This window comes from Lentinus tigrinus (genome assembly GCF_003813185.1).
Source record: "Lentinus tigrinus ALCF2SS1-7 unplaced genomic scaffold L226scaffold_1, whole genome shotgun sequence".
Classification (NCBI taxonomy): Eukaryota; Fungi; Basidiomycota; class Agaricomycetes; order Polyporales; family Polyporaceae; genus Lentinus; species Lentinus tigrinus.
In genome coordinates this window covers 2,428,046-2,448,590 of record NW_027137910.1, presented here as the reverse complement: position 1 = coordinate 2,448,590, position 20,545 = coordinate 2,428,046, and the positions used below count along the sequence as shown (strand labels likewise).

The 20,545-nt window shown below is 55.2% G+C and overlaps 10 protein-coding genes across 10 annotated transcripts; 3 read left to right on the top strand and 7 right to left on the bottom strand.

Moving 5' to 3' along the window:
- Nucleotides 1-139: 139 nt before the first annotated feature.
- Nucleotides 140-851, top strand: L226DRAFT_528672 (uncharacterized protein). Its single transcript, XM_067679434.1, has 2 exons — nt 140-393; nt 443-851. The coding sequence occupies exons 1-2, from the start codon at nt 148-150 to the stop codon at nt 452-454; spliced, it is 258 nt and encodes an 85-aa protein (XP_067543083.1). The 5' UTR covers nt 140-147; the 3' UTR covers nt 455-851.
- Nucleotides 332-1,275, bottom strand: L226DRAFT_528671 (dihydrofolate reductase). The gene is made up of 2 exons (XM_067679433.1): nt 1,009-1,275; nt 332-954 (listed from the first exon to the last, which is right to left on the bottom strand). The coding sequence occupies exons 1-2, from the start codon at nt 1,248-1,250 to the stop codon at nt 561-563; spliced, it is 636 nt and encodes a 211-aa protein (XP_067543082.1). The 5' UTR covers nt 1,251-1,275; the 3' UTR covers nt 332-560.
- A 241-nt stretch (nt 1,276-1,516) lies between these two features.
- Nucleotides 1,517-2,884, bottom strand: L226DRAFT_565075 (RTA1-domain-containing protein; the record flags this gene model as incomplete). The annotated part of the gene is made up of 10 exons (XM_067683744.1): nt 1,517-1,644; nt 1,707-1,777; nt 1,836-2,007; nt 2,066-2,105; nt 2,161-2,241; nt 2,294-2,316; nt 2,376-2,488; nt 2,540-2,684; nt 2,740-2,820; nt 2,872-2,884. The coding sequence occupies 10 exons, from the start codon at nt 2,882-2,884 to the stop codon at nt 1,517-1,519; spliced, it is 867 nt and encodes a 288-aa protein (XP_067543081.1).
- A 1,160-nt stretch (nt 2,885-4,044) lies between these two features.
- On the bottom strand, nt 4,045-5,472 carry L226DRAFT_518503 (RTA1-domain-containing protein; the record flags this gene model as incomplete). The annotated part of the gene is made up of 10 exons (XM_067678551.1): nt 4,045-4,202; nt 4,260-4,330; nt 4,382-4,583; nt 4,642-4,681; nt 4,736-4,813; nt 4,867-4,889; nt 4,943-5,055; nt 5,112-5,256; nt 5,311-5,403; nt 5,460-5,472. The coding sequence occupies 10 exons, from the start codon at nt 5,470-5,472 to the stop codon at nt 4,045-4,047; spliced, it is 936 nt and encodes a 311-aa protein (XP_067543080.1).
- A 1,485-nt stretch (nt 5,473-6,957) lies between these two features.
- L226DRAFT_549258 (RTA1 like protein) lies at nt 6,958-8,333 on the bottom strand. Its single transcript, XM_067682662.1, has 9 exons — nt 8,281-8,333; nt 8,085-8,229; nt 7,918-8,030; nt 7,833-7,855; nt 7,695-7,778; nt 7,590-7,629; nt 7,324-7,528; nt 7,203-7,273; nt 6,958-7,146 (listed from the first exon to the last, which is right to left on the bottom strand). The coding sequence occupies exons 1-9, from the start codon at nt 8,282-8,284 to the stop codon at nt 7,028-7,030; spliced, it is 804 nt and encodes a 267-aa protein (XP_067543079.1). The 5' UTR covers nt 8,285-8,333; the 3' UTR covers nt 6,958-7,027.
- Nucleotides 8,334-9,812: 1,479 nt separating this feature from the next.
- On the bottom strand, nt 9,813-10,173 carry L226DRAFT_565073 (uncharacterized protein; the record flags this gene model as incomplete). Its single annotated transcript, XM_067683743.1, has 2 exons — nt 9,813-9,865; nt 9,924-10,173. 2 exons carry the CDS (start codon nt 10,171-10,173, stop codon nt 9,813-9,815), a joined length of 303 nt encoding a protein of 100 aa, XP_067543078.1.
- Nucleotides 10,174-10,782: 609 nt separating this feature from the next.
- Nucleotides 10,783-11,940, bottom strand: L226DRAFT_607618 (SGS-domain-containing protein). Its single transcript, XM_067685830.1, has 5 exons — nt 11,850-11,940; nt 11,692-11,788; nt 11,467-11,629; nt 10,861-11,398; nt 10,783-10,810 (listed from the first exon to the last, which is right to left on the bottom strand). The coding sequence occupies exons 1-4, from the start codon at nt 11,861-11,863 to the stop codon at nt 11,073-11,075; spliced, it is 600 nt and encodes a 199-aa protein (XP_067543077.1). The 5' UTR covers nt 11,864-11,940; the 3' UTR covers nt 10,783-10,810; nt 10,861-11,072.
- A 344-nt stretch (nt 11,941-12,284) lies between these two features.
- L226DRAFT_578786 (uncharacterized protein) lies at nt 12,285-13,778 on the top strand (the record flags this gene model as incomplete). The annotated part of the gene is made up of 6 exons (XM_067685533.1): nt 12,285-12,348; nt 12,403-12,415; nt 12,474-12,526; nt 12,590-12,637; nt 12,696-13,337; nt 13,397-13,778. The coding sequence occupies 6 exons, from the start codon at nt 12,285-12,287 to the stop codon at nt 13,690-13,692; spliced, it is 1,116 nt and encodes a 371-aa protein (XP_067543076.1). The 3' UTR covers nt 13,693-13,778.
- Nucleotides 13,779-14,361: 583 nt separating this feature from the next.
- On the top strand, nt 14,362-17,404 carry L226DRAFT_518499 (uncharacterized protein; the record flags this gene model as incomplete). The annotated part of the gene is made up of 5 exons (XM_067678550.1): nt 14,362-14,997; nt 15,279-15,717; nt 15,770-16,538; nt 16,612-16,889; nt 17,001-17,404. 5 exons carry the CDS (start codon nt 14,362-14,364, stop codon nt 17,402-17,404), a joined length of 2,526 nt encoding a protein of 841 aa, XP_067543075.1.
- Nucleotides 17,405-17,955: 551 nt separating this feature from the next.
- On the bottom strand, nt 17,956-19,679 carry L226DRAFT_556294 (uncharacterized protein). Its single transcript, XM_067683121.1, has 4 exons — nt 19,394-19,679; nt 19,149-19,313; nt 18,713-19,092; nt 17,956-18,646 (listed from the first exon to the last, which is right to left on the bottom strand). The coding sequence occupies exons 1-4, from the start codon at nt 19,662-19,664 to the stop codon at nt 18,104-18,106; spliced, it is 1,359 nt and encodes a 452-aa protein (XP_067543074.1). The 5' UTR covers nt 19,665-19,679; the 3' UTR covers nt 17,956-18,103.
- Between the last annotated feature and the right edge of the window lie 866 nt (nt 19,680-20,545).

Below are 20,545 nucleotides of genomic sequence, written 5' to 3'. Positions count from 1 at the left end.
CCGGTCAATTGCCGTCCAATCACATGCCTCCCTTTGACGTATGTCGGCCCGAGACTCCCAAACAGGGCAAGCGGCCGGCCAACGCCGCACACTTGCAAGTCGAGTCGCGCGAGCTGGACGAATTGCTTGACCGTTGGCTTGACCGTCATGTTGCGCGCATTCCTCGCCTCCAGCCGTCCTCTCCTGTCCCGCTTCAGGCCGGCAACTCTCCCCCACACCCACCTCCACCACCATCCACACCATGGGCTCACCGCGCAACCGTCCGCAAACGTCGTTCTCTCGAGGGGGATGAAGGTCCGGGCATCCGTCAAGGTCATGTGCGATGGGTGCAGCGTGGTGAAGAGGAAGGGGAGGATATACATCATCTGCTCGAAGAACCCCAAACATAAACAGGTATGTGGCACATCGCTCGTTGGTTGGCTTTCGCTGACGTCTCGAGCAGCGGCAAGGCTGAGATGAAGCTGGGATCCCATCACGCTCTTACCCTGCTCGAGGGTCCCACACCACTTATTGCTTAGCACCATATAATACCTTGGCACGCACAGAAGGGGTCTACGCTGTCACCGCACCCACATCTGAAACTCGTATTGTACCCCGTTCTCTTCCTGCGTCCCTGCAGCGACCTCGAACCCAGCCCACTCCTGCAACTCTTCATGCGAGGCTTGCCTCCACGGTTTCCCCTCCCGCTCTCCGTCCGCGATGAAGTCCGGCATGAAGACGTCACATTCCTCGAATGCTGGCGAGAGTACTCGTGTGAGAAGCACTCTGTCCACGAAGGACTGCGAGGTAGGCGGCAGAGCTAATGTTTCGCGGTATAGAGAGGCGCCTCCAATCACGAACGACCGGTGGATTGGGCACTCCAAGAACTGAGGTTGCGATAGCCTCTCCATTGTCGAGTCCAAGTTGGTGTGGAGGTAGACAGGTGCGCAGGGCGTGACCGTGTCTGGAGGCAACCTGCGCATCCATGAGCGAAAGTTGTACTTGGCGGAAAACTGCTACCCCACTCACAGCTCGTAGTGCTTGTTGCTGCTGATCACAATGTTGAGCCGCTTGTTCAGTGGCCTGAACTTCTGTGGTATGCTTTCCCAAGTGTTTCTTCCCATTACTACCGCGTTCATCGATCCTTCGGGCGCGCTGGTCGTGACGCGCTTGAAGTACGCCATCTCTTTTGCGAGTCTCCATGGCAGCTGTCCCCCTTGTCCAATGCCATTGTTGCGCGTAGCAGCGACGATGAGAGTGAGACGGGTCATGGTTCGGGGAGGAGGTATCAAATGGGGTGCGAAGCTCAGAAACGTTCTATATTGCCAACTACGTAACCCTATAGACTATTCTGACATAGAACTAGCGCCGATATCCATTCTAGTGTCCGCGTTGTAAGTAAAGTATATGAACCGTCCATGCGTCAGGGGGAGAAATAGCGAGATATATCATGCATCACAGGGAAGATACGAAGAAGGAAAAGTGGTCCAGCCCAAAGACCCAGCCGACAAAGATGTACCCCCATGACCACGGTCCCTCAGTACGACTCAGTTCGACTATTGAGGGGATAGCTCTGCATTTGCTGTGTCGCAAGCAGGAGCATGCCAGGATGCATGAAATTGAGGGTGTACATCGCAAGCGTGACCAACATGCCGTCGAAGACGTCTGTGCGTTCCAGTCGTCAGCGCCGTTCATCGCAAGGTGCGATGCTGGTCCCATTGACTTACTGAAAAGCACTTGGGTGTGGGCAATGGATCCATCGAAACCGTCCGCGAACTCGATGATACGGTAGATAGACCTGGATATTATGGCCGTGAGTATGGTCGTCCTTGCATGAGAGGGCAGCGAAGCCGTACCGGATATAGATGAGCACGGTGCTGATGGTGATACCAGCCAGAAGCATCTTCATGTGGCGGTCCATGCGATTCCGCTCAGCTGCTTCCGAGTAAGCCAGCTTGTGGAACGGCCTGTCGTTGATGCGACGCCAGACATATTCTCCCATGAAGAAGCAGAAGACGGACATCGAAACTAGAGGTGTCGGATCGTCAGACTTGGATTATCCGGTAGGCATCCCACATAGACTCACAGAGCTGGACGACAAGACCAGCAATGATGATGTTGCTTCCCTATAACAATACAGCTTGAGCAGGAATGGTGGTACGAATAACCATGATCACACACCAGGCGGACTTTGTCGGCGTCGTTCGAGCCCGAGGAGGCGATGCCACCGCCGCCACCTTGTACGAAAAGAGAAACAATGTCCTACTGCACGTCAGACACGAGAGTCGTAATTCCGAGCAGGGCGATAACTCACGGCTGTCAGGAAGATCTTCGAATCTGGGAAAGAGGCTTTTGTCAAAACGATAGAGGATGGCTGCAAGCGGCGAGGAACGTACACAACGCTGGACTTAGCCGACTGTACTGGGCACCCAGTCGCCCAGTTATCCGACCGAAGCCAATGAAGAGCGCGGCAACAAAGGGTGTCGGCGCAAGCACCAAGATGGATGTTCTGTGCGGAGGTCAGGATGAGCACACCGCATACATGAGAGGTGTGACGCACTGGATGACGAAAGGCATCCGCTGGAGGGGATCATAACTGGACTTTGTCCGCGCCACCCAACCGACGACCTCCGCGGTGCCCGCTAGGACTACGGTTGGTAGCAGCCACAATGCACGTGAACGGACAGACTGGTAACCATGAAGGACTGTTCAGGGCAGTGAGAAAGAGGTAGTCTAACTAGATCACAGGGGAAGACCTACGAGTGCTGACAGCGTAGAGGATCACGAAGATGATACAGACGCTTCTTGTAGGCGTGTAGCCGTATAAATTCTGGTTGTCGTCTGGGGAGGAATTAGTGCGAGTCGAGCATGGGTAGGACGGAAACAACGTACCAGTCGAATTCATATCCAGGAAAAGAAGAAGCTGAATGGACGCAGGCGGGAAGAGAAGAGAAGAGCGCGGAGTGTTGGTGAGACGGTCACTCAGGGAGCGGAAGTCTTTATACCACCCATCGCGTACTCCTTTTCATTACACGTTCCTGACAAGGAGCAGGTACGCAGCAGCGAAGGACCGAACACCGAGTCTGCAAAGCGCGGGGTACAAGGCCATGAGCAAGAGCCATGCGTAATAAGACGCGGAGACAGCACCGAGGTATGTTGCGGAGTGTCCACCCGCCCGTGGCCGTGCACTATCTTCCAGCACAGCTCCCCCGCTTCGATTGACAGATCTACCACAGTCGAGCGGCAGAAAGGTTCGTGAGTATCCATGGGAGCCTCCCTTGTTCATCCTGAGCCAATGGGAGACAATGTCGTCCATGCCGACACAACTGTATTATTTGGATTTGCCTCTTGCGGGCTCATTGGCAGGCCCATTGCAGCTGCAAGGAGTTCCCCACGAGCATCGCCGCTGTGTGCGACATGAAGGTTTGGAGGCGCAGGTGGCAGGTGCGCAGCCTATCTACCAACCTTTGGACGGTACCGCGCCGCAGTTGCCATGCTGGTGGAGGACATCAGAGGTGTCAGCATGATTAGACGCGTCCACAGCTTTTACGCGGAGCGATTAGCCACTTTTCGGTCCGTCCCCCGAGAGAGCCTCCAAGGCTCTCTCCAGGCCCTCCAGCCAACTTATTCTACCTCTACGATACCATCAGGACTGACCTGAGACTCTGAAGTTGTCAATTGCGTTCCAGAAGGCTCATGAAGCCCTCATATTGTCAAGCGCTCGTCACTTCCTGGCGCCAAAGTTGATTCGTCACCCGTTAACGTTCAGTACGGTCAGTATCACTTCCAAGTTCCTCTCGTCAGGCACGCGAACGGCATCACATGGTCTGCCCTCATGGTTTACAGAGTGCTGGTGAAGTCGCGGATGCTTGAAGTTCAGTGGTAGATCATTGGCAACACGGCAGAACAAGCACAACTAATGCAATCATTTGTGTGCTAACTACAGGAGGTTACTATGATCATATAGCATCGTCAAGTCCGTTGGAGAGCGAATGGGTGTAGAAGCATGTCCGTAGAGTAGAAGAAATGTGATGCAAATGGGATACGGAAAGATGGATCGACCGCTCAAACGTTCAAAGTCGCATTGCTAGCGGCGACGTTCAAGCTCTTCATCTCGTTGACGGAATGTGGGCGCTGCGAGTCGTACTGGTGGAGGAGACACGCTGGGTGAAGAACGTTCAGCGTGTACATCGCAAGGACCACCATCGCGCCATCGAGAACGTCTACAAGTGCGCGAAATCAATGATAAATTCGCCTGGACAGGAAAAGGCGTGACGTACTGAAGTAGACTTCAGTTTGAATGATGCGTCCATCGAAGCCGTCTGCCAATTCGATAGTACGATAGATTGCACTGTGATCATTTGGTCACTGGAAGAGCCGAAAAGTAATGCGAAGAACATACCGAACGTAGAGGAACAACGTCTCGAGACAGGTACCCAGTACCAACAACTTCATGGGGCTGGCCATAGGTCGCTTCTCCGTGTAGACGTCGGTCACCGTCATCTCGCTGGAGTTATTCAACATAACGAGAGGCTTGACAGGAGCCTCTCGGACATAGCGGACCAGGTACTCGGTCATGAGGATGGTGAACACTGAGAGCGAGACTGTACCGGGCAACCACAATGTCAGCATTTGAACTGGACGAGATTAGTATCACCTTACCGAGTTGAACGATGATGCCGGCTAACATGATATTTGACCCCTACGGCGACAGGTGAGTGAACAATAAGACCGTCGGCGACTTCGCGTAGCTCACCAATTGGGCAAGATCGTGGTCATCCGTGCTGGCCGCGATACCACCTCCTGCAGATTGAATGACGAGGGATATTATATCCTGCCCGAAGTTAAGCGACAAGCAGTCAGGTGTAACCACCAGATTGTACTCACGCATGTCAGAAACACCCTCGAGTCTACGTCGGTGTTCAGCTCAGCAATTTCGGCCCATATGCAATGCGGTACTCACAAAGTCTCGCACCGAGCCGGCTGTATTGCTCGCCCAGACGTTCAGACATCCGGCCGAAGGTGATGAACAGTGCAGCAACAAGAGGCGTAGGTGCGATGATTGTGCACACAATCCTACACGAATAATATGAACACGGAGCGGGTATGAATGCAAGCGACGGACAACTTACTGCATCATATATGGATCGTCCGCGAGAGGTTGGTAGCTGGACCAAAGACGTCCACCCCATCCGATCATTTCACCAATCCCTGCAAGGACAGCCGTTGGAAGTAGGAACCATGCGCGGCGATGGATAGCTTGTCCGAAGTGAAGGACTGTACATGCTATCGGTGGGTACAGCATTCATCGGGGTTGAGAGCAAAACGCACCTGTAGAGACGGTGTACAGGACAGCGAAAATATAGCACACATATCTCGTTGGTATGTACCCGTAGGGCGACAAGGAAACATCAAGGGGGACCTCTGCAACTCGGAGATTAGTGTGTTATAAGCAAGGATCCAATAAAACCAGTGCTCACCGCTTGTGCTCATGATGAAGAGAAGGAAGATTGAAAAGAAGAAGCGAGGCCGAACGAGAAAAGGAAGAAGAAAATGGGTGGGTGGTGGATGACTCGGGAACGGTCGTGATCTTCTTATACCTCCGTTCGATGCAGCGTGCCTGCCAACCCTGCTGCGAGCTAATCGAGACGAGCTGCGGTATGCACTGCAATGAGACCGATCACTGTGAGCGCGAACATGCTGCAAACGAATACGTCGTATGTCGTGCACTTTGCAGAGCCATATTAGTTCGTAACTTCTGGACCCAAAGGCGTACCACACCTGGTCCAATAGACCAGTTCCTTGACATGGCCAACTCCCAGGTGGACACATTGGGACACCAACGATGGGATCGCAGACGGGGGTCCACCACGCTGCTTATTCATGGAAGTATAGCGCTGCATTTGATGGCGCGTATGACGCAGCAGCCCGATGGGTAGTATGCGACGTGCGTAGTCTCGATCGAACAGCCTGCCAGCTATACGGTAGTTGTGTCAACCGGCCCGAGTGAATGTGCCGATGAACCGGCGCAATTTGAGGCTCGTATCCGTGTTTGAGGAGCTTGCGGTTGGACAGCGGAGGCAGTGGCGGCGGGGGCGCCGACTGTCAACTGCGCATCACTACCAGTGCAGTGACCTTGTGTACCTCCCCGGTACTCTCGACAGCACACAGCAGCACAGACTGTATGGCTGCGACGTGGGCTAGTAAAAGCGATATCTTGTTGAGAATACTACGAAGCAAAAGTGAGCGCGAAGGCATTGCACTGTGTGTCACCGTACTCACTATGTGCTACATGCATTATGATCTCAGCACGGGCATCGCATCCCTGGTTCATCGGGTTTGTCGTTTATCCATGCTCGGAGATAGCACTTCACTTGGCACGCAATGCGCAGAGGCTCTTATGGGGAGATAGCATACAATGTGGGTCAAGTAGTGTTCCAAGCATTCGCACACTGGCCGGAAGGCCGCAGTGCGTCAGTTCAAATAATTTGATGGGACCTTGAAGCGGGACATCACAGGCCGGTAATGTGTTGCGCGGCTGCGTAGACTAGTGGAGTCCCAACAACGCTGTTCACAAGGACGGTGAAGCAAGGAGTGCAAGATCGAGCTAGTAGAGAAAGGTGAAACTTTGTCTATTCGTCAGCGACGACAACCGGTATTCATATTGGGCGCCTAAATTAAGGCGCAATCTAGATAGTAGATGTACCATTCGCCTAGGCGCTTATCAAGTGATCCCCGTACCCCATCGGGCGTTCTCGGGCGTCCGTGGGTCACTGTTCAGCATAGACGACCACATTGTATTCACGCCGTAATGTAGCTACTGTAAATATTGTGTCCGACATGGAGCTCGACCCTTACGGGACAATCAATGGGAAAGGAAAGGAAAGTGATCCCCGTCCCCCCCACGTGTCACAGTACCAGAAAAAGCAGTTTCTATTGTATACACGACAAAGTACTGAACCAGCATAACGACAGTCGCGTTCTCAAAATGAGTGATGTGGGAGCAGTGCATGTATCCGGACACTGGCATAGCTCCCGAGGTGTTTGTTCACTTGAGCATTAAAGGGATCGATCCCGGATAGACTGCGATAGCGTCCAAGAGACGAGCTGGATGCAGTATACTGAGTGTGTACATCGCTAGTACCACCATGGCGCCGTCAAGTACGTCTTAATGCGTACTAGGTGAGGGAAAATCAAGCTGCGCATATAGCCTCTACACTCACTGAAGTAAACTTGCGTCTGTATGATACGTCCCGAGAATCCGTCAGCCAGCTCAATGGTCCGGTAGATAGCCCTTGATGCCGGTAAGTAACGATTGATAGCAAAAACAATGAAGCACTGCACCTGATGTACAGAAACAAGGTTTCGAGGCAAATCCCGAGGACGAGGAGTTTGACCTGCTTCGACAGGGGTTGTCTGATCCAAATACTGGAGGCGATGGTCTCACTGGAGCTGGTCCCGAGCAGCGAGCTGGACTGACTCCGCCGTGAATCCTGCCGGTAGCGCCAGAAATATTGGGCAGCAAGCACACAGAACACCGTCAAGGATGCTAGGATGATGGTTGAATATGCACACACTGGCAGAGAAGATGGATTCGGTCATTGACGTACCGAGTTGGAAGACTATACCGCTCAGCATGATGTTTGAACCCTAAATCGACCACTAGCATGTCAGATGAGAAAGTACAGATCATTGTCTCGGAGTTGCATACATACCAGTCTACCAATCTCAGGGTGCGCCTCAGGAGCACTAGCTGCAATGCCGCCTCCGACGGACTGAACGAGGAATCCGACCACGTCCTATGCGTCCGAACATGAGGGATCGTCCTCGCAACATCAGTGTTAGAAACTCACGCATGTCAGGAAGATTCGCGAGTCTGCGCATTTAGTACGTCCGTTGATTAATCATTGTCACGAGGCAAACTTGGCATCCACTCACAAAGTCGTGCGTTCAAACGACTGTACTTGAGACCAATCTGTTTGATAACTCTCCCAAACGTGATGAAGATGGCTCCGATAAGCGGCGTAGGAGCGACGATAGTGCAGACAATCCTGTTGAAGTAATTGCGATGAGCAGCAGCCGGTGACACTCTCGAATCCGCGTACTGGATGAAGAATGGAGTCTGGTTAAGAGGAGCGTAGCTGGACCACAGTCGTCCGGACCAGCCGAGTGTTTCTCCAAGTGTTGCAAGGACAGCGGTCGGCAAAAGCCACCATGCACGATACTTCAGAGCCTGCCCAAGGTGAAGGACTGTACAGATCTCAATTGCAACGCAAAGGCAAGCAATACGAGCGCCCTTACCCATGGAGATGCCGAACAAAGTGAGGAAGAGGTAACAGATACTCTTCGTCGGTAGATAGCCATAAAATGGGGAAGTGAGGTTTCCCGCAGCGTCACGATCGGAGGGTTGATCTAGGTGGGCAGTCTGAGCGGGTCTCTGAAGGCGTAATGGGCAGAAATGTCCTCACCACTAGTAGAATTCATAGTAAGTGGACAAATAACCTGGTCAGGAAGGACGAGAGTATGCGGGCATCTCGCCGTGGTGACTGCCTTTTGAACCACACTCATGACGCTCTCGCGGCGCTGCGTGAGAGGCTGCGAATCAATTTGTGACCAGTACGTGCTCAGTACATGACAGACTGCGCTGTCTTCTATTTGACGCACCGTCAGTTTTAGATATGATGTAGGAATATTCAGAACGAGAAGTAACCCGTGACGCACCAACTCTCTCCCATACTTGACGCACCAAATCGCTTCCATACTAATGTGGTTCGAGCATGCAGCCGCAAGGTAGCGATCTCTAACAGAGCTCTCTTTGATACACGGATTGCAGTGAGCGAACTTGCGAGAACTGTTCACGGTGTCGGCGGTTACAGAGTGCTGCTATTGAGAAGGAAGTACACCCACGCGGCGGACACAGCCTCACTGCGGGGGGCGTTGAGTACACAGACGCAGCACCTGCGACGCAGTCTCGTCGTCGACGTGCATGGTTGATGCCATCAATATGGCGGCGAAGCGCGGCGGAGTATGATGCAAGTTACTGCTGCCTTCCAACTCAAGCGAGAGACTGGTCTGTATGGTGCCCAATTGCATCGGTTGTGTCTCCCGGAGCCAACCCCAAATTAGACTGCTAAACAGACTCTGAACGGCGAAGCAAGCGTGTCAAACTTTAATCTGTGCAGGGAGAATTACTAACCTTACCTTTTGGATGGTAGTAGCAGGACTTGAGCGGACTGAGGGACCTCGGCGATTCTTGACAATCCGGTGCTCGTCTACTGCGGTCGGGTTTCGCGCAGCATAGGCCATGCCAGTGTATTACATTGATGCCGCGGAAGTTATTGCGGAAAATCTGGAGCATGGACATTGGTCAATATGACAACCCGACGTCGCCGGCCGAGTCTAGGAAGTCTAGCACCCGACGGCGACCGCAGACACCTGCTTGTGCAACACCCGCAGGGTGCGAGGCGCAGGACGGTGGTCTGCGACCTATGTGAGAGTTATGAGGGGATTGGATGGGTATCCATGAGTGGGTTCTGGTAGTGTTTCAAGACGATTGACGTACTACCTGCAGACTCCTGGTGGTCGCAGGCTTGAAGGTTCGGCGCCTGTCATAAAAAGTAGTGTCGGCATCTCCGGCTAAATACCAGGATTTACATTGTGACGAAGACATACGTACCACACTCCACCAGCGAACGCGATGAACATCGGTTCTGCAGTCTTGAAGATCATGTACAGGTGAGCACAAGCTGCATTCGCCTATCTATGGTCGGACGTTCGGAGACGCTCTCAACGCTAACTTGCGGATTCGTGCTTTCGCGAGCTGAACGGTCATGTCAGTAGCGGCGGAAGTATTCGGCGATGAGGATGACGAAGACGGTGAAAGACGCTGTATTAGGGAGATCAATGGTGCTTCGCGATTCGTCGGCAGACACTATTCTACGCACTCAGCTGGAAGATGATAATCCTGCCTAGCATGATATGGCCGCCCTGAAAGAAAAGGAGGTCGGCGGTAGGGAATATGACTGGAGCAGGAGGCTTCACTGGATCTATTTGATGTTTCTCATTATCGTCTGTAGTACCGGCGATGCCGGGGCCGCTTACACCCTGGACGACGAAAGAGATGATATGTTCGCTACACCAGTCGCTCCGAAGGAGTGCAGGCTGCGTGCGTGCACGCATACACTGCACAGTCATTGTTAGGTGATAGCAAAGACGAAAAGAAGGCGCGCACCATTGCCACGAGCACAACACAAGAAACGCTCAGTTAATCCGTTCAACCGAAATTGAACGGACAGCCGAATACGTTGCGAGGGGAATTTGCAAGATGAGTAGAGTCTAGAGCTCAACTGGTAGGACCATACAGCAAATTCAGTACACCATCCGAAAGAGCCATTTGACCTACCCTAGCGCATCTTCCCATAGTCGCAAAACACTGCCGTCACGTCCACGGTTCCGGTGAGGCTTGTGAACAGTCCATGACCAGGCGGGTACTGGTCGTACTCTAGGCTTGGAGGACGTGATTCCCGCGGAAACACAAGCAGACCTATTACGACAGCGATCGATGTTCGACATAACCGCTATCCCGTCGAAGACATCTGATCGAGCGGCTCGTCAGAAGCTGTGAACAAGTAGTCACTGGTCAAGCAAGAGACGTCGAGTTCAGCTGCAGGGACGCATGTGAATTGCATCCATACCAGATTCAGTAGATCCTGGTTATCTTTTGTAGCAGGCCCAGCTCGAGCCGACGTCCTTCCGCAGTGAGCTAAACGTCTATCGCAGCAAACGTCACTCGCGACCAAGGGGAGTTCAATCACATTCAGGCGCGCATACACTGCAGTCTCCGATCAGCAGGGAAGTCAAGGGAGCCTGGGGAGGACGCACCATTATACACCATGCGCAACACGCAGGATCCCGTCCATGCCCGATCATCCGCAAGAGTAATCACATTGGAATGAGAAGTGTGCAAATGTGTACAATCGATAGCTCAGCGCAAATGATACAGCAATTTCAATACAACGTTTCACAGAGAACTCAGCGTATTTGACCCAAGATGTGAAGCTCCCCCAATGACCCAATCGCGCGCGAGTTGCAAATCAGGCGGCCCACTTCTTCCACTCGCTGCCCTCCGGAGGCTTGACCTCGACGGTGCCCTTCTTGACCTCGTCCCAGTTCGTGCTGAGCGTGGTCCCGCCGCTCTCCGAGTAGCTCTTCATCATCGCCCGCCTGGTATCCTCGTCTGCATCCGCATACAGCTTCTGGAAGAACTCATTCACGGCCGCGTCGCCGCCCGCGTTTGGGTCCTGATCGCTCGTGACGCCCTTCTCTTGGTTCAGGATCTCCTTGGTGATGCCGTCCCAATTCTTGTGCTTGCGCACCTTCGTCGTCGTTGGTGCGGCGCTGGTGGGGAACGAAGAGAGCGCTGTGAATGCGATAGGGTACAGATATTAGACTGATGCGTCAGAATTGTGGACGCGCGTGGGTACGCACGATCTGGGGCATCGCCGACGAGCGCGCCCCATCGGCCTTGGGCCATCTTGATGAGGCGCACCTCAACCTTGACCTTGCCGACGGTGTAGTCACTCTTGGCGGGATCGATCTGACCCTTGAGAGGCTCAAGGACGAGTGTCTTGTCGCCGTGCGAGTACGTGAACTGTCGCGCCACAGTTGTCAGTCAAGCGTGTGGAGGGCAAGGGTAGAGCGCATATAGCTCACCTTCCTGGGCTCAAAGGAGACCTTCACCTGCTCCGGATCAGCACCCTTGTCGAAGATGGAAAGGGTGAGCTTGTCGTCGGTCTCGTAGAACTCATGTCTGGGTGTGGCGGCGTTCCCCCTCAGTCGCGTTTCCTCGCCTAGAGCGATCGCAAACGTACCTCGGGGTTGTCATCTTTCAGGCTGTCTAGCTCAAGTGGCAAGGGTATAGCGGAATGCGCAGGTGCGGGTAGGAAGACAAGGAGAGGGGTGCATGGACCGGGCATAGCAGTAGCAATTATGAGGACGAAGAAGGCAAGAGGACGAATATTCTAGAAGCACGTGACACGCGACGCGACGCGACGTGCGGGGAGAGGACGGGCTGCTGGGATTGGTGGAGGGGAAACGACGGAGATGGGATCGGGGGCAATATCGTCCGCGACGTCATCCAGCCAACTCCAGACAGTGGCGGGCCCAACAAGCACTGCAGATCTCTCGTCCAATGGCGTCTGGGCGTGTCCGTCTCCACACTCCGCCTGCCGCTGCGCTGTTCTTAAGCCTGCTCGTCTGCAGACTGCCCCGGCTCTCTCTCTCCCTCGTCGTGAACAGCGTCCAGCATGTCTCAGCCAGTCCCCAAGGCCGCGCTCTACTACAGCCCCGCATCGATCTGGGCCTCTGTCCGTGAGTGGCGTCCATATCTCGCGCGCGTCGACCGTGATTGAACGCGTCTCGCAGCTCTCCTCGCGCTGTAAGTGATCGGATCGGTTTTGTAGCAATCGGGCCTGACGCGATACTTCCGCCTCCAGCGAGGAGAAGGGCTATGGAAGCGATGAGGTCGACCTCAAGGAGGTCAATCTCGGTGAGCAGTCTCGTCCATCAGACTAGATGTCTTGCATATCGATGAGGTACCGGACCGCGTCAGCAACGGGCGAGAACTTTCGACCCTCCTACCTCCGCCTCAACCCAGCAGGTACGTCCTCTCCGCAAAGCGCAGTCTGCCGTCTATTGAGTCTGTCATCGCGCCCCAGGCACCGTGCCAACCCTTGTCGTGCCTCTCCAGAAGACTCTCTCACCAGAGATAGAGTCACGCTACAAGGCCATCCAGGACACGAAGGCATGTCAGAGCCATCCGAACTCAACGCATATATTGACGCACCATCAGGCCATCGTAGAGTTCCTGGACAAGTCGCGCTCTGCGCAGTCGCGAACCCACACCACATCGACTGCGCCATCCCCATCCCTTGCGCCTGCGACCATCGCGTTCAACGTTGTGTCCGGTCAGATCATCGAGCTTCTTCACAGCCACGGCGCGGACCCCAATGCACTCTTCTACATGAACGCGCGCACCGAGGGCGAGCTGAAGGAGCTTGCTAAGACGCTCCTTCCGTTTGTCTCTGGTAGACGTGAGACACTCTCCAAGCTTCTCGCCGATAGCGACTCTGGCGCACTCCATGTGTCAGAGAAGACGAAGGCGTTCTGGCAGGTGAAGCTCATAGCCACGGACAAGTTCGTCCAGGTCTACCAGGACGCGGAGAAGAGTGAGGGTGACCTTTCGGACGAAGCACGGCAAGCTCGCCAGGAGTACTTGAGGTCTGCCAAGGCTGCGTGGATTGCGCTGAAGGACGTCTTGAGCGCATTGAACAAGGAGGTGATCGGCCCCTTTGTCCTCGGTGAGTGTCCTCAACTGTACGGTATTGGTACACCGTTTTGATTTCGAGCTTCTTTGCAGGTGACCAGCTATCGGTCGCAGATTTGCATCTGGCGGCGTGGCTGGCCCGTATAGCCAGCTTGTCTGGAGCAAGCGCGTCCGATGACGGCAACGCTGCTGTGGCGAAGATCGAGGCTCATGTTGGTGACGGTTTCAGCCTTGACCGGGAATTCTCCGTTGCGGAGGCACGTCGACGAGCCGGGATCCCAGTAACGGGCGTCGAGCCCACGGAACGCCAAAGCAAACTCGCTGCGTTCTGGGATGCAGTGAAGGAGCGGCCCAGCTGGAAGAAGGTGTACGGCGAGGGTCTGCACTGAAGCTTGAAGGATGGTCACGACGTAATGATGATGCTATTGACCTGGGTCCGGACACTATCAAAGGAAGACGGACGGAAGCAGTCTGTACGAGTACCTGTCTACATATCGGGGACGATGACGGAAGCAGTGGCCATGAACCCGACGCTCTTGTATGTCGGACCTGTGATGAAGTTAGTACGTGATCGTCGATCGTGTTAGCATGTCGGGAGTAGTTGAGAGGCTCTGAGGGGTAGACTCGTAGGGTGATAGACCTTCGGACGTGCTCCCGAAAGAAGGCTGAGAGGAGGCAATGCTTGCGCTGGACTGCGCAGCTGGCGCAGCGTGGCTGATAGCGTGACGACGGCTTGTGACAGTCATTTTGAGGTGGCTGTCTTCGCGGGGGAGGCGAGGAGGCGCCGGTGGAAGCGGACGAATTGGCGGAGGAGAGACGCCGTGTGCAGTATCCCTCTACACTGCACACCCGCTCCCTTATCCTCTCTCACTCTCTCCGTACCCTTCCTCCCTCTCGCGCTAATCGCTATTCATCCTGGCCGCCGTTCAGTAATTGCCTCGCTCCGTCCAGGCCAGCCGTCCGCCCCATAGGCGTCGCCCCATATACCTACTGCCGACCGTGACAGCCAAGCTGGTTTTTGGCGTCCCTCGATCTCCCAAAAGCCCTCAAGCTTGGCCATGTCATTCCCCCGCGACATCTTCTCCCCCGCACCACGAACTAATGTTCCCCTCACCGTTGTAACGACCCCGCAAGAGCACAACTACGTTCATCACGACGGCTCCACCGAACCAGGACCCTCTTCCACGCATCCACTTGCCCGACCTATCCCCCGTCGGACGCACTCCCTCCCTGACGCCCCCGTGCCGCCATACGATGAGGATGAGGAGGACGACTTCAACGCGTGCGCCGTCCCGCGGAGATCCGCAGACCGTTCCCGTCTCTATCCCCCAAGCGCCGGTGAGGCAACGCACTCGGTTTGTTCATCCGCGACGAACACGCCTGCGCCGTCGCGTTCGTCCTCCCCCTTCCCGTTCTACTACTCTGGCGCGTCCTCGTGCAGCTCCGACAGCGAGAGTGAGCCCGAGTCGCCGCTCCTCAGCCGGTCACGGCGACCGACGTTGCCCTGGCGCAACGGCGAGCGCCCGCGCTGGTGGCGGCTCCGACTTGGCTCGGGAAGCAGCTCGGCTGGGAGCAACGACCCATGGCGGCGAAGACGGCGGTGGAGGGACGTCTCCTGGGGCCTCCGCTCGTGCAAACGTCTGCTCCGTAGGCTGGTCCGACATCCGTTCTTTCCAAAGACGCCCGTCACGATCGTGAGTCCAGTCCGTTCTCTCTTATTCCTTTCTGCATCCGGGCATGGCGCGAGCCGGCTCGGTCGTGCGCCGCGACGGAAGTTACTGGGAATGCTCGGGTATGTGGTCTGGTCGGGGAGCTTGGAGTATCTGGACCCGTTGTTGCGCGCTGTACTGCATCCGTACTGCGTACCACCGCCGGTATCGGATGAGCGGCGTTGCGATACGTGACCCGGGGCACAGTCAAACTAATCATGTTCGAGTTTTTGGGTGTCAGATACTGATTAAGTTCTGTCTGCCAGCTGCTCACGCTCCTTTTCCTCACCATCTTTGGTGTGTCCCTCACCTTCCTCCTCATTTACATCCTCAACCCGGACAAGGAGCCATTGCCATGGCGTGGGTACTGCACTCTGCCACAACATTCTGGCGGGCCACCATCAGTGTCCTTGTCACCCACAGCACTACTCCAGACACCTTTACCGACGAACATCACTTATCCATCGTTTCCGCCACCTGATTTCGACACGTTAGCGCCTGCGGGCGTGTTTATTGGTGTGTTCTCCATGGATACAAGTGTTGAGCGTCGGATGTTGGTGCGGTCAACATGGGCGAGGCATATGAGGAGCAGAGAGGGGGCGGCTACGGGTGATGACGGTGTCGCGACTTCGCGAACGATCGTACGCTTCATCCTGGGGCAGCCCAGCAAGGATTGGGAACGGCGTGTGAAGTTGGAGATGGAGAGTGAGTTTGCAACGCGTCTTCTCTCCCGCATCATCGCTGACATGTTCGTTAGCGTACAAGGACATGGTGATTCTGCCTATCACGGAGAGCATGAACCGCGGCAAGACACATGCTTTCTTCTCTTGGGCTGCCAACCACTCCTGGGTCCCTCCACTCTACTACGACGATTTCATTCAGGTGCCGACGAACTTCACATATCTTAATGCGTCTATCCCGGCCCCGTCACTTGCCAGCCACGACCCTCTCCCTGCCCATCGAGATCAAATGTTGAACTCCCCGGCAAAGCCATGGGTAAGGCCAGACTTCGTGGTCAAGGCGGATGACGACTCCTTTGTCATGCTCGCGGAGCTCGAAGCGCGGTTACGCGTCGAGCTTCACAAGGAGCCTCTTCCGCCCCCTCCGCCTCCGCAGAGCAAGATCGCGCAGCCGCAAGTACAGCCGCGGGGTGATAACGACGAAGCACGCGTTCTCGACTACAATCAGATCGCTTCCTACTTCGACTTCTCGCTTCCGTCGTACATGACACGCACGCCCTCCACGCTCGCTGTGGTGCCGACTGTTCCAGAGGAGCCGCCGCTATCACCTGATCCCCTCGTCTTCTGGGGATACCTCGTGAAGAACCGGTTTATGGCTGGGGAGCTGTACGCGCTCAGCTTCGCGCTTGTGGATTGGGTTGCGAACGACCCCGTGGTCAAGACTATGACGCGCGGTGCCGAGGACAAGCAGACGTCGAAATGGATTCGCGCACATCCACGTGCGGAGCAGGTCCGGTGGACAAGTGAGCGGTGCTGGATTTATGACCATCCCCGCGCTGGGACCGTGTGCGTGGTTATTGCCTCTCGACGCGCTCTGTCACGTCACACTGACATCCGAAATTTGACAACAATCTGACAGTTATTCGCACGGCTTCCTGTTCCCGTCGGAAGTCAAGCGCGTGCAGGAGGGCGCCGTCCGTGATATTCAACGGCTCGCGCAGCAGGCCGCCAAGACGGACCTGTCCACTTCAACGTACGCAACGCCGCCGGGGCAGTGGGTCGCTCCCCCTGAGAAGTGGCGTCACTCAACGGTGTCGAAGTTTGGCGTGCACTATTCACCACCTGTCGGGGATCTGAACCTTGACCACAGTGTGGAGGCGCTTGTTGAAGGCAGTGATATGTCGATGGTCCATGAAGGTGCGTTCCATCATCCTGTTTGCCAAGCTCATCCGCTTAACTGCTCTGCTTCCCTAATCTGCGACTTGATCGCTGTTTTACCTTGGTACATTGCATGTTCGCATTGTGCAGATGGCTCAATGACCCCAGATCTGGCGTGGAAGTACCGAGAGGGCCGCCGGAGACGCTACGAGGGCAAGCGCTTAGGCGGCACGGTGGTCGTGCACTTCATCAAGAAGAACATGTGGTTCCTCGAAACCGCCGCGGCGCTGCTGCACGGGGACGATGTAACGCCCCTCGAGCAGGCTCTGGAGCAGGTACACGGGAACATGTTCCCCAAAGACGGAAACGCGGACACCGACGATGCGCATTCGGAGCTTGAGCCGGAGTCCTCTGCGGGCTCAGGTCCCAGCGCGGACGCGGATGCGGATGCTGACGTCGGTGTGGATATGGATTCGGACTCGATTTTGACTTTGGCTCGTACACATACAAAGTCGCGGACAATGGTTCGTAGATCTCGTAGGAGACTGGGGTAATAGCGGCGGTTATCTCAATATTCGCTATCCTTCATGTTATCGTTCGGGCGGTCGGTTCTTTGCTCGTTCATCCCCTTCCCTTCCCTCTCTTCAACCTGTCACTACTTTGCCATAACTTGAGCTCTTGGAATTCTTATGCAACCGCCGACCGCCCCCGACATTATATACCGCTTGACCTCTTTGCTAGTCTGCCCTTGTCTCCAGGCTTCCTCGATGTACCACTCTCATCTAATCATCTTAGTACCCTCCCCCACAAGCACGTTTACTGCTCGCCTGTGTAAATTATCCCGCATTAACCGTTGATTGAAAACAAAGGGCGTTTACATTGTTTTCCCATTCAATTTCACTCACGTCTTGAGCACGCCGCGCGACGCAACCTGTCTCCAGCGCGACCAGCGTTGGGCATGGCTCCGGCTCCGGCGTGTCTGCATTCATTGTACTGCAGAATACTGCAGCGCTTCGTGGGCTACTACGCTTACTGCGCACGCACAATCACCTGCCGGTATTGTGCGCATGAGGACACGCAATCTCGGCAGGGGGAGTAGCACACTGCGTGCAAAGACAGTGACATGCACATGGATACCCCATGTCCCCCACAATACAACAACTACTATACAGGTACAAAACGTACCGAGACCTCCGAGGGAATTCGGAAACTCTTGATACACATCAAGGCCAGGCAAGGTATATGGGACGCGGTCAGCGAGGAATCGGAGGAGAGACGTAAGGCAATGCCGGTCGGAAGCCGTCCAGGATCATGGCCTGCGGAGAAACGTAAGTTCCGCACTGGAGTGGGACACTCGTCTGGACCCTCCTCCCTACCGCGTCGCGGATAGTGCCCTCCCATCGCTGGAACCACTCGCCCTCGCGCTCCCCGATAAGGTGCACGACCCCGTCGTGAGTCTGCTGCCAGCGACCGTCGTTGGTGTACATTGGTATCTGCGTCCCCGGAGGCTGTATCTGCCAGGTCTTCAAGGCATACGCTCCGCCGCATACCTCCCAGCGTCCACCGCCGCGGTGGTTGAAGCGCTTATAGAGCCAGATGAAAGGGTATATGAGGAGGATCCAGAGGAGGAACTTGATCCACACACTGGAGAGCATGCGGGAGAAATTGTTGTCGGGGCGGATGCGGATCTTGTCGTGCGACATGTCGAAGGAGACGGTGATGTCATGGTTGTAGACCGAACGGATTGCAGCGATGACAGCCTCACGCAGGTTGACGGTATTCCAGCCGTAGACGATCTATGATGATGTTCAAGTTCAGTAACACTGAAGCTGGTTCCATGCATACAAGTAAGGCAAGCATACCTTGGTGTACGTGAACTCTTTGAGCAGCTTATCGCTTGCACAGTACTCGTCCGCCCATTGCCGTAGTGACTTTGACGATTCCAGCACAACAGCACGTTCCGGCGTCTGCTGCTGGAACCACGATTCGGGCCCGACCGCGACCCAAGGAGGAAGACCACAAGCTCTGCGGATCTCTTTACGCTCCTTCGCCGCCTTGATCTCCTCCTTGGTGGCCTTGCGCCGTCCCGACGGCAGCGCCATCTCGGGGTCTCGGGTGACGAGATCGTTAGAGTCAACCTGCTTGACCATCGCTCCGCGGTAAGCTGGTTCCGCATCCGGGAGACTCCAGTGCACTGGGCCATGGACAATGTTCGGGGTAAGGTCGATATAGAAGTCGAAGTCTAGCAAGCGGACAGTCTTCAGTTCATCTGGCAGCCATACTCGAGCCGTAGCGTACCGGTGACCGTTTCCGTGTAGTGTTCTGTAGTGGTGGTGGGGTTCCCTTTCGAATCTGTCCCGGACACGAACCGTGTTCGATGTTCGGTATGCGTGCCTCGTAGATGCATCCGGTATTCGGGAGGTGAGGTAGACTGGGAGAGAAGGAAACGATACAATGCCTCGCCTGTCAATTGCGTCAGCATTACGTCTCGAGGAACTAGCATCCTGGCAAATGCTCTGCGAACACTGCCCAGAAGGACGCACCATCCTCGTTCAAGTGAGGGTCATGGGAGACGACCTCCCTTCCAGAGATAAAGTACTCTGCCTCATATGGAGTGAACTCCGGGGGAGGTTCCTCCCCGCCTGGAGGGATGTAAACGTTCTCGAATGCCCGTTCGGTATACTTGGGTGCCTCGCCATCTGGCGGTGGCGCGAGGTCATCGAGCACATGCGAGGAAGAGGCGCCTGCCACGTCAACCTGACCTGCAAGCTCATCGTCCAGCGGATGTTTCTTGTCGACGTCTGTGATGATCATGGTGGTAGCAGAGAGAGAACACAAAAGACCTTATGGATCAATCATGCACAGGTCTTGTTGGGCCACGTTCGCGGTTGGCCGTAGGCAGTGCACAAACGCGCGTGTGGCTGTGTTTGACTACGTGGTTCGAGGCGCGGACGCCCGGACGGCGACACGGTCTGGTGACACTTGCCTGTATACGCCTAATATGCCAGGGCAACCTCCCTAAGACCCTTTCAGCGAGTGGTAGACTAACTTCAGTGATGCATCTCCCGCGCACACGGTCCCGTCCCCGACGAACCATGTATTGGTGGCTAACGACTCAGATACGCTGCTCTGAGTAGAGCGTGACGTCATGAGTCTACGGTGGTGTTTACTGAAGTCAATGCTGATGCACACCCCGTATCATTCCCAGCAGACGTAACCATGAAACCTTTCCCTACCCGCTGAGTACCATGGCATGCCCTATGGCATAGATGCTTGATACAGTACTTCATTTTCCGTCCGTGTGAGGCCACAGTGCCCGCGGTCAAAACATCTGCAAGCCCTGGTCACATGACCATACGAGGAGAAACACGACGTCGACGATGACTCACGTTACGGCACAACTGCAAGAATTGAGCTGGGTAAGCGGGGTCATAAAGAGGACTGACTTCCTGCGCTCCCCAACAGGCACAGCGGAGCAGATAGCCGGAAAGCGGACCGGAAAGGAAGTACTAGTAGTAGCTAGCGGAGAAGCACGCAAGGTGAGAGCGGTCGTCGCCCATCTACCACTTGAATGGCGTGAAAAAAATCCTAAATATATCCTGCCTCTAACTACAGTAAGTATCTAGAGGCACAATCTGCCATCCCCATCAGCGCTCGAGGCGGAGGACCCGTTCGAGAACGTGCTCGCATGCACG

Excerpts from the sequence above, each read along its gene's own strand:
- L226DRAFT_556294 (XM_067683121.1), bottom strand. The coding sequence starts at position 19,664 with ATGATCATCACAGACGTCGACAAGAAACATCCGCTGGACGATGAGCTT. Across the intron at positions 19,314-19,393 it reads CCCTCACTTGAACGAGGATG|GCGAGGCATTGTATCGTTTC; the intron begins GTGCGTCCTTCT and ends CGCAATTGACAG. Across the intron at positions 18,647-18,712 it reads AAGAGTTCACGTACACCAAG|ATCGTCTACGGCTGGAATAC; the intron begins GTATGCTTGCCT and ends ACATCATCATAG.
- L226DRAFT_607618 (XM_067685830.1), bottom strand. Across the intron at positions 11,630-11,691 it reads TCTCCTTTGAGCCCAGGAAG|TTCACGTACTCGCACGGCGA; the intron begins GTGAGCTATATG and ends GTGGCGCGACAG. Across the intron at positions 11,399-11,466 it reads CGTCGGCGATGCCCCAGATC|CGCTCTCTTCGTTCCCCACC; the intron begins GTGCGTACCCAC and ends TCGCATTCACAG.
- L226DRAFT_528671 (XM_067679433.1), bottom strand. The coding sequence starts at position 1,250 with ATGACCCGTCTCACTCTCATCGTCGCTGCTACGCGCAACAATGGCATT. Across the intron at positions 955-1,008 it reads AGCAACAAGCACTACGAGCT|GTTGCCTCCAGACACGGTCA; the intron begins GTGAGTGGGGTA and ends ATGGATGCGCAG.
- L226DRAFT_549258 (XM_067682662.1), bottom strand. Across the intron at positions 7,779-7,832 it reads CGCGAATCTTCCTGACATGC|GACGTGGTCGGATTCCTCGT; the intron begins GTGAGTTTCTAA and ends TCGGACGCATAG. Across the intron at positions 7,274-7,323 it reads ACCTTGTTTCTGTACATCAG|GGCTATCTACCGGACCATTG; the intron begins GTGCAGTGCTTC and ends ACCGGCATCAAG.
- L226DRAFT_528672 (XM_067679434.1), top strand. The coding sequence starts at position 148 with ATGTTGCGCGCATTCCTCGCCTCCAGCCGTCCTCTCCTGTCCCGCTTC.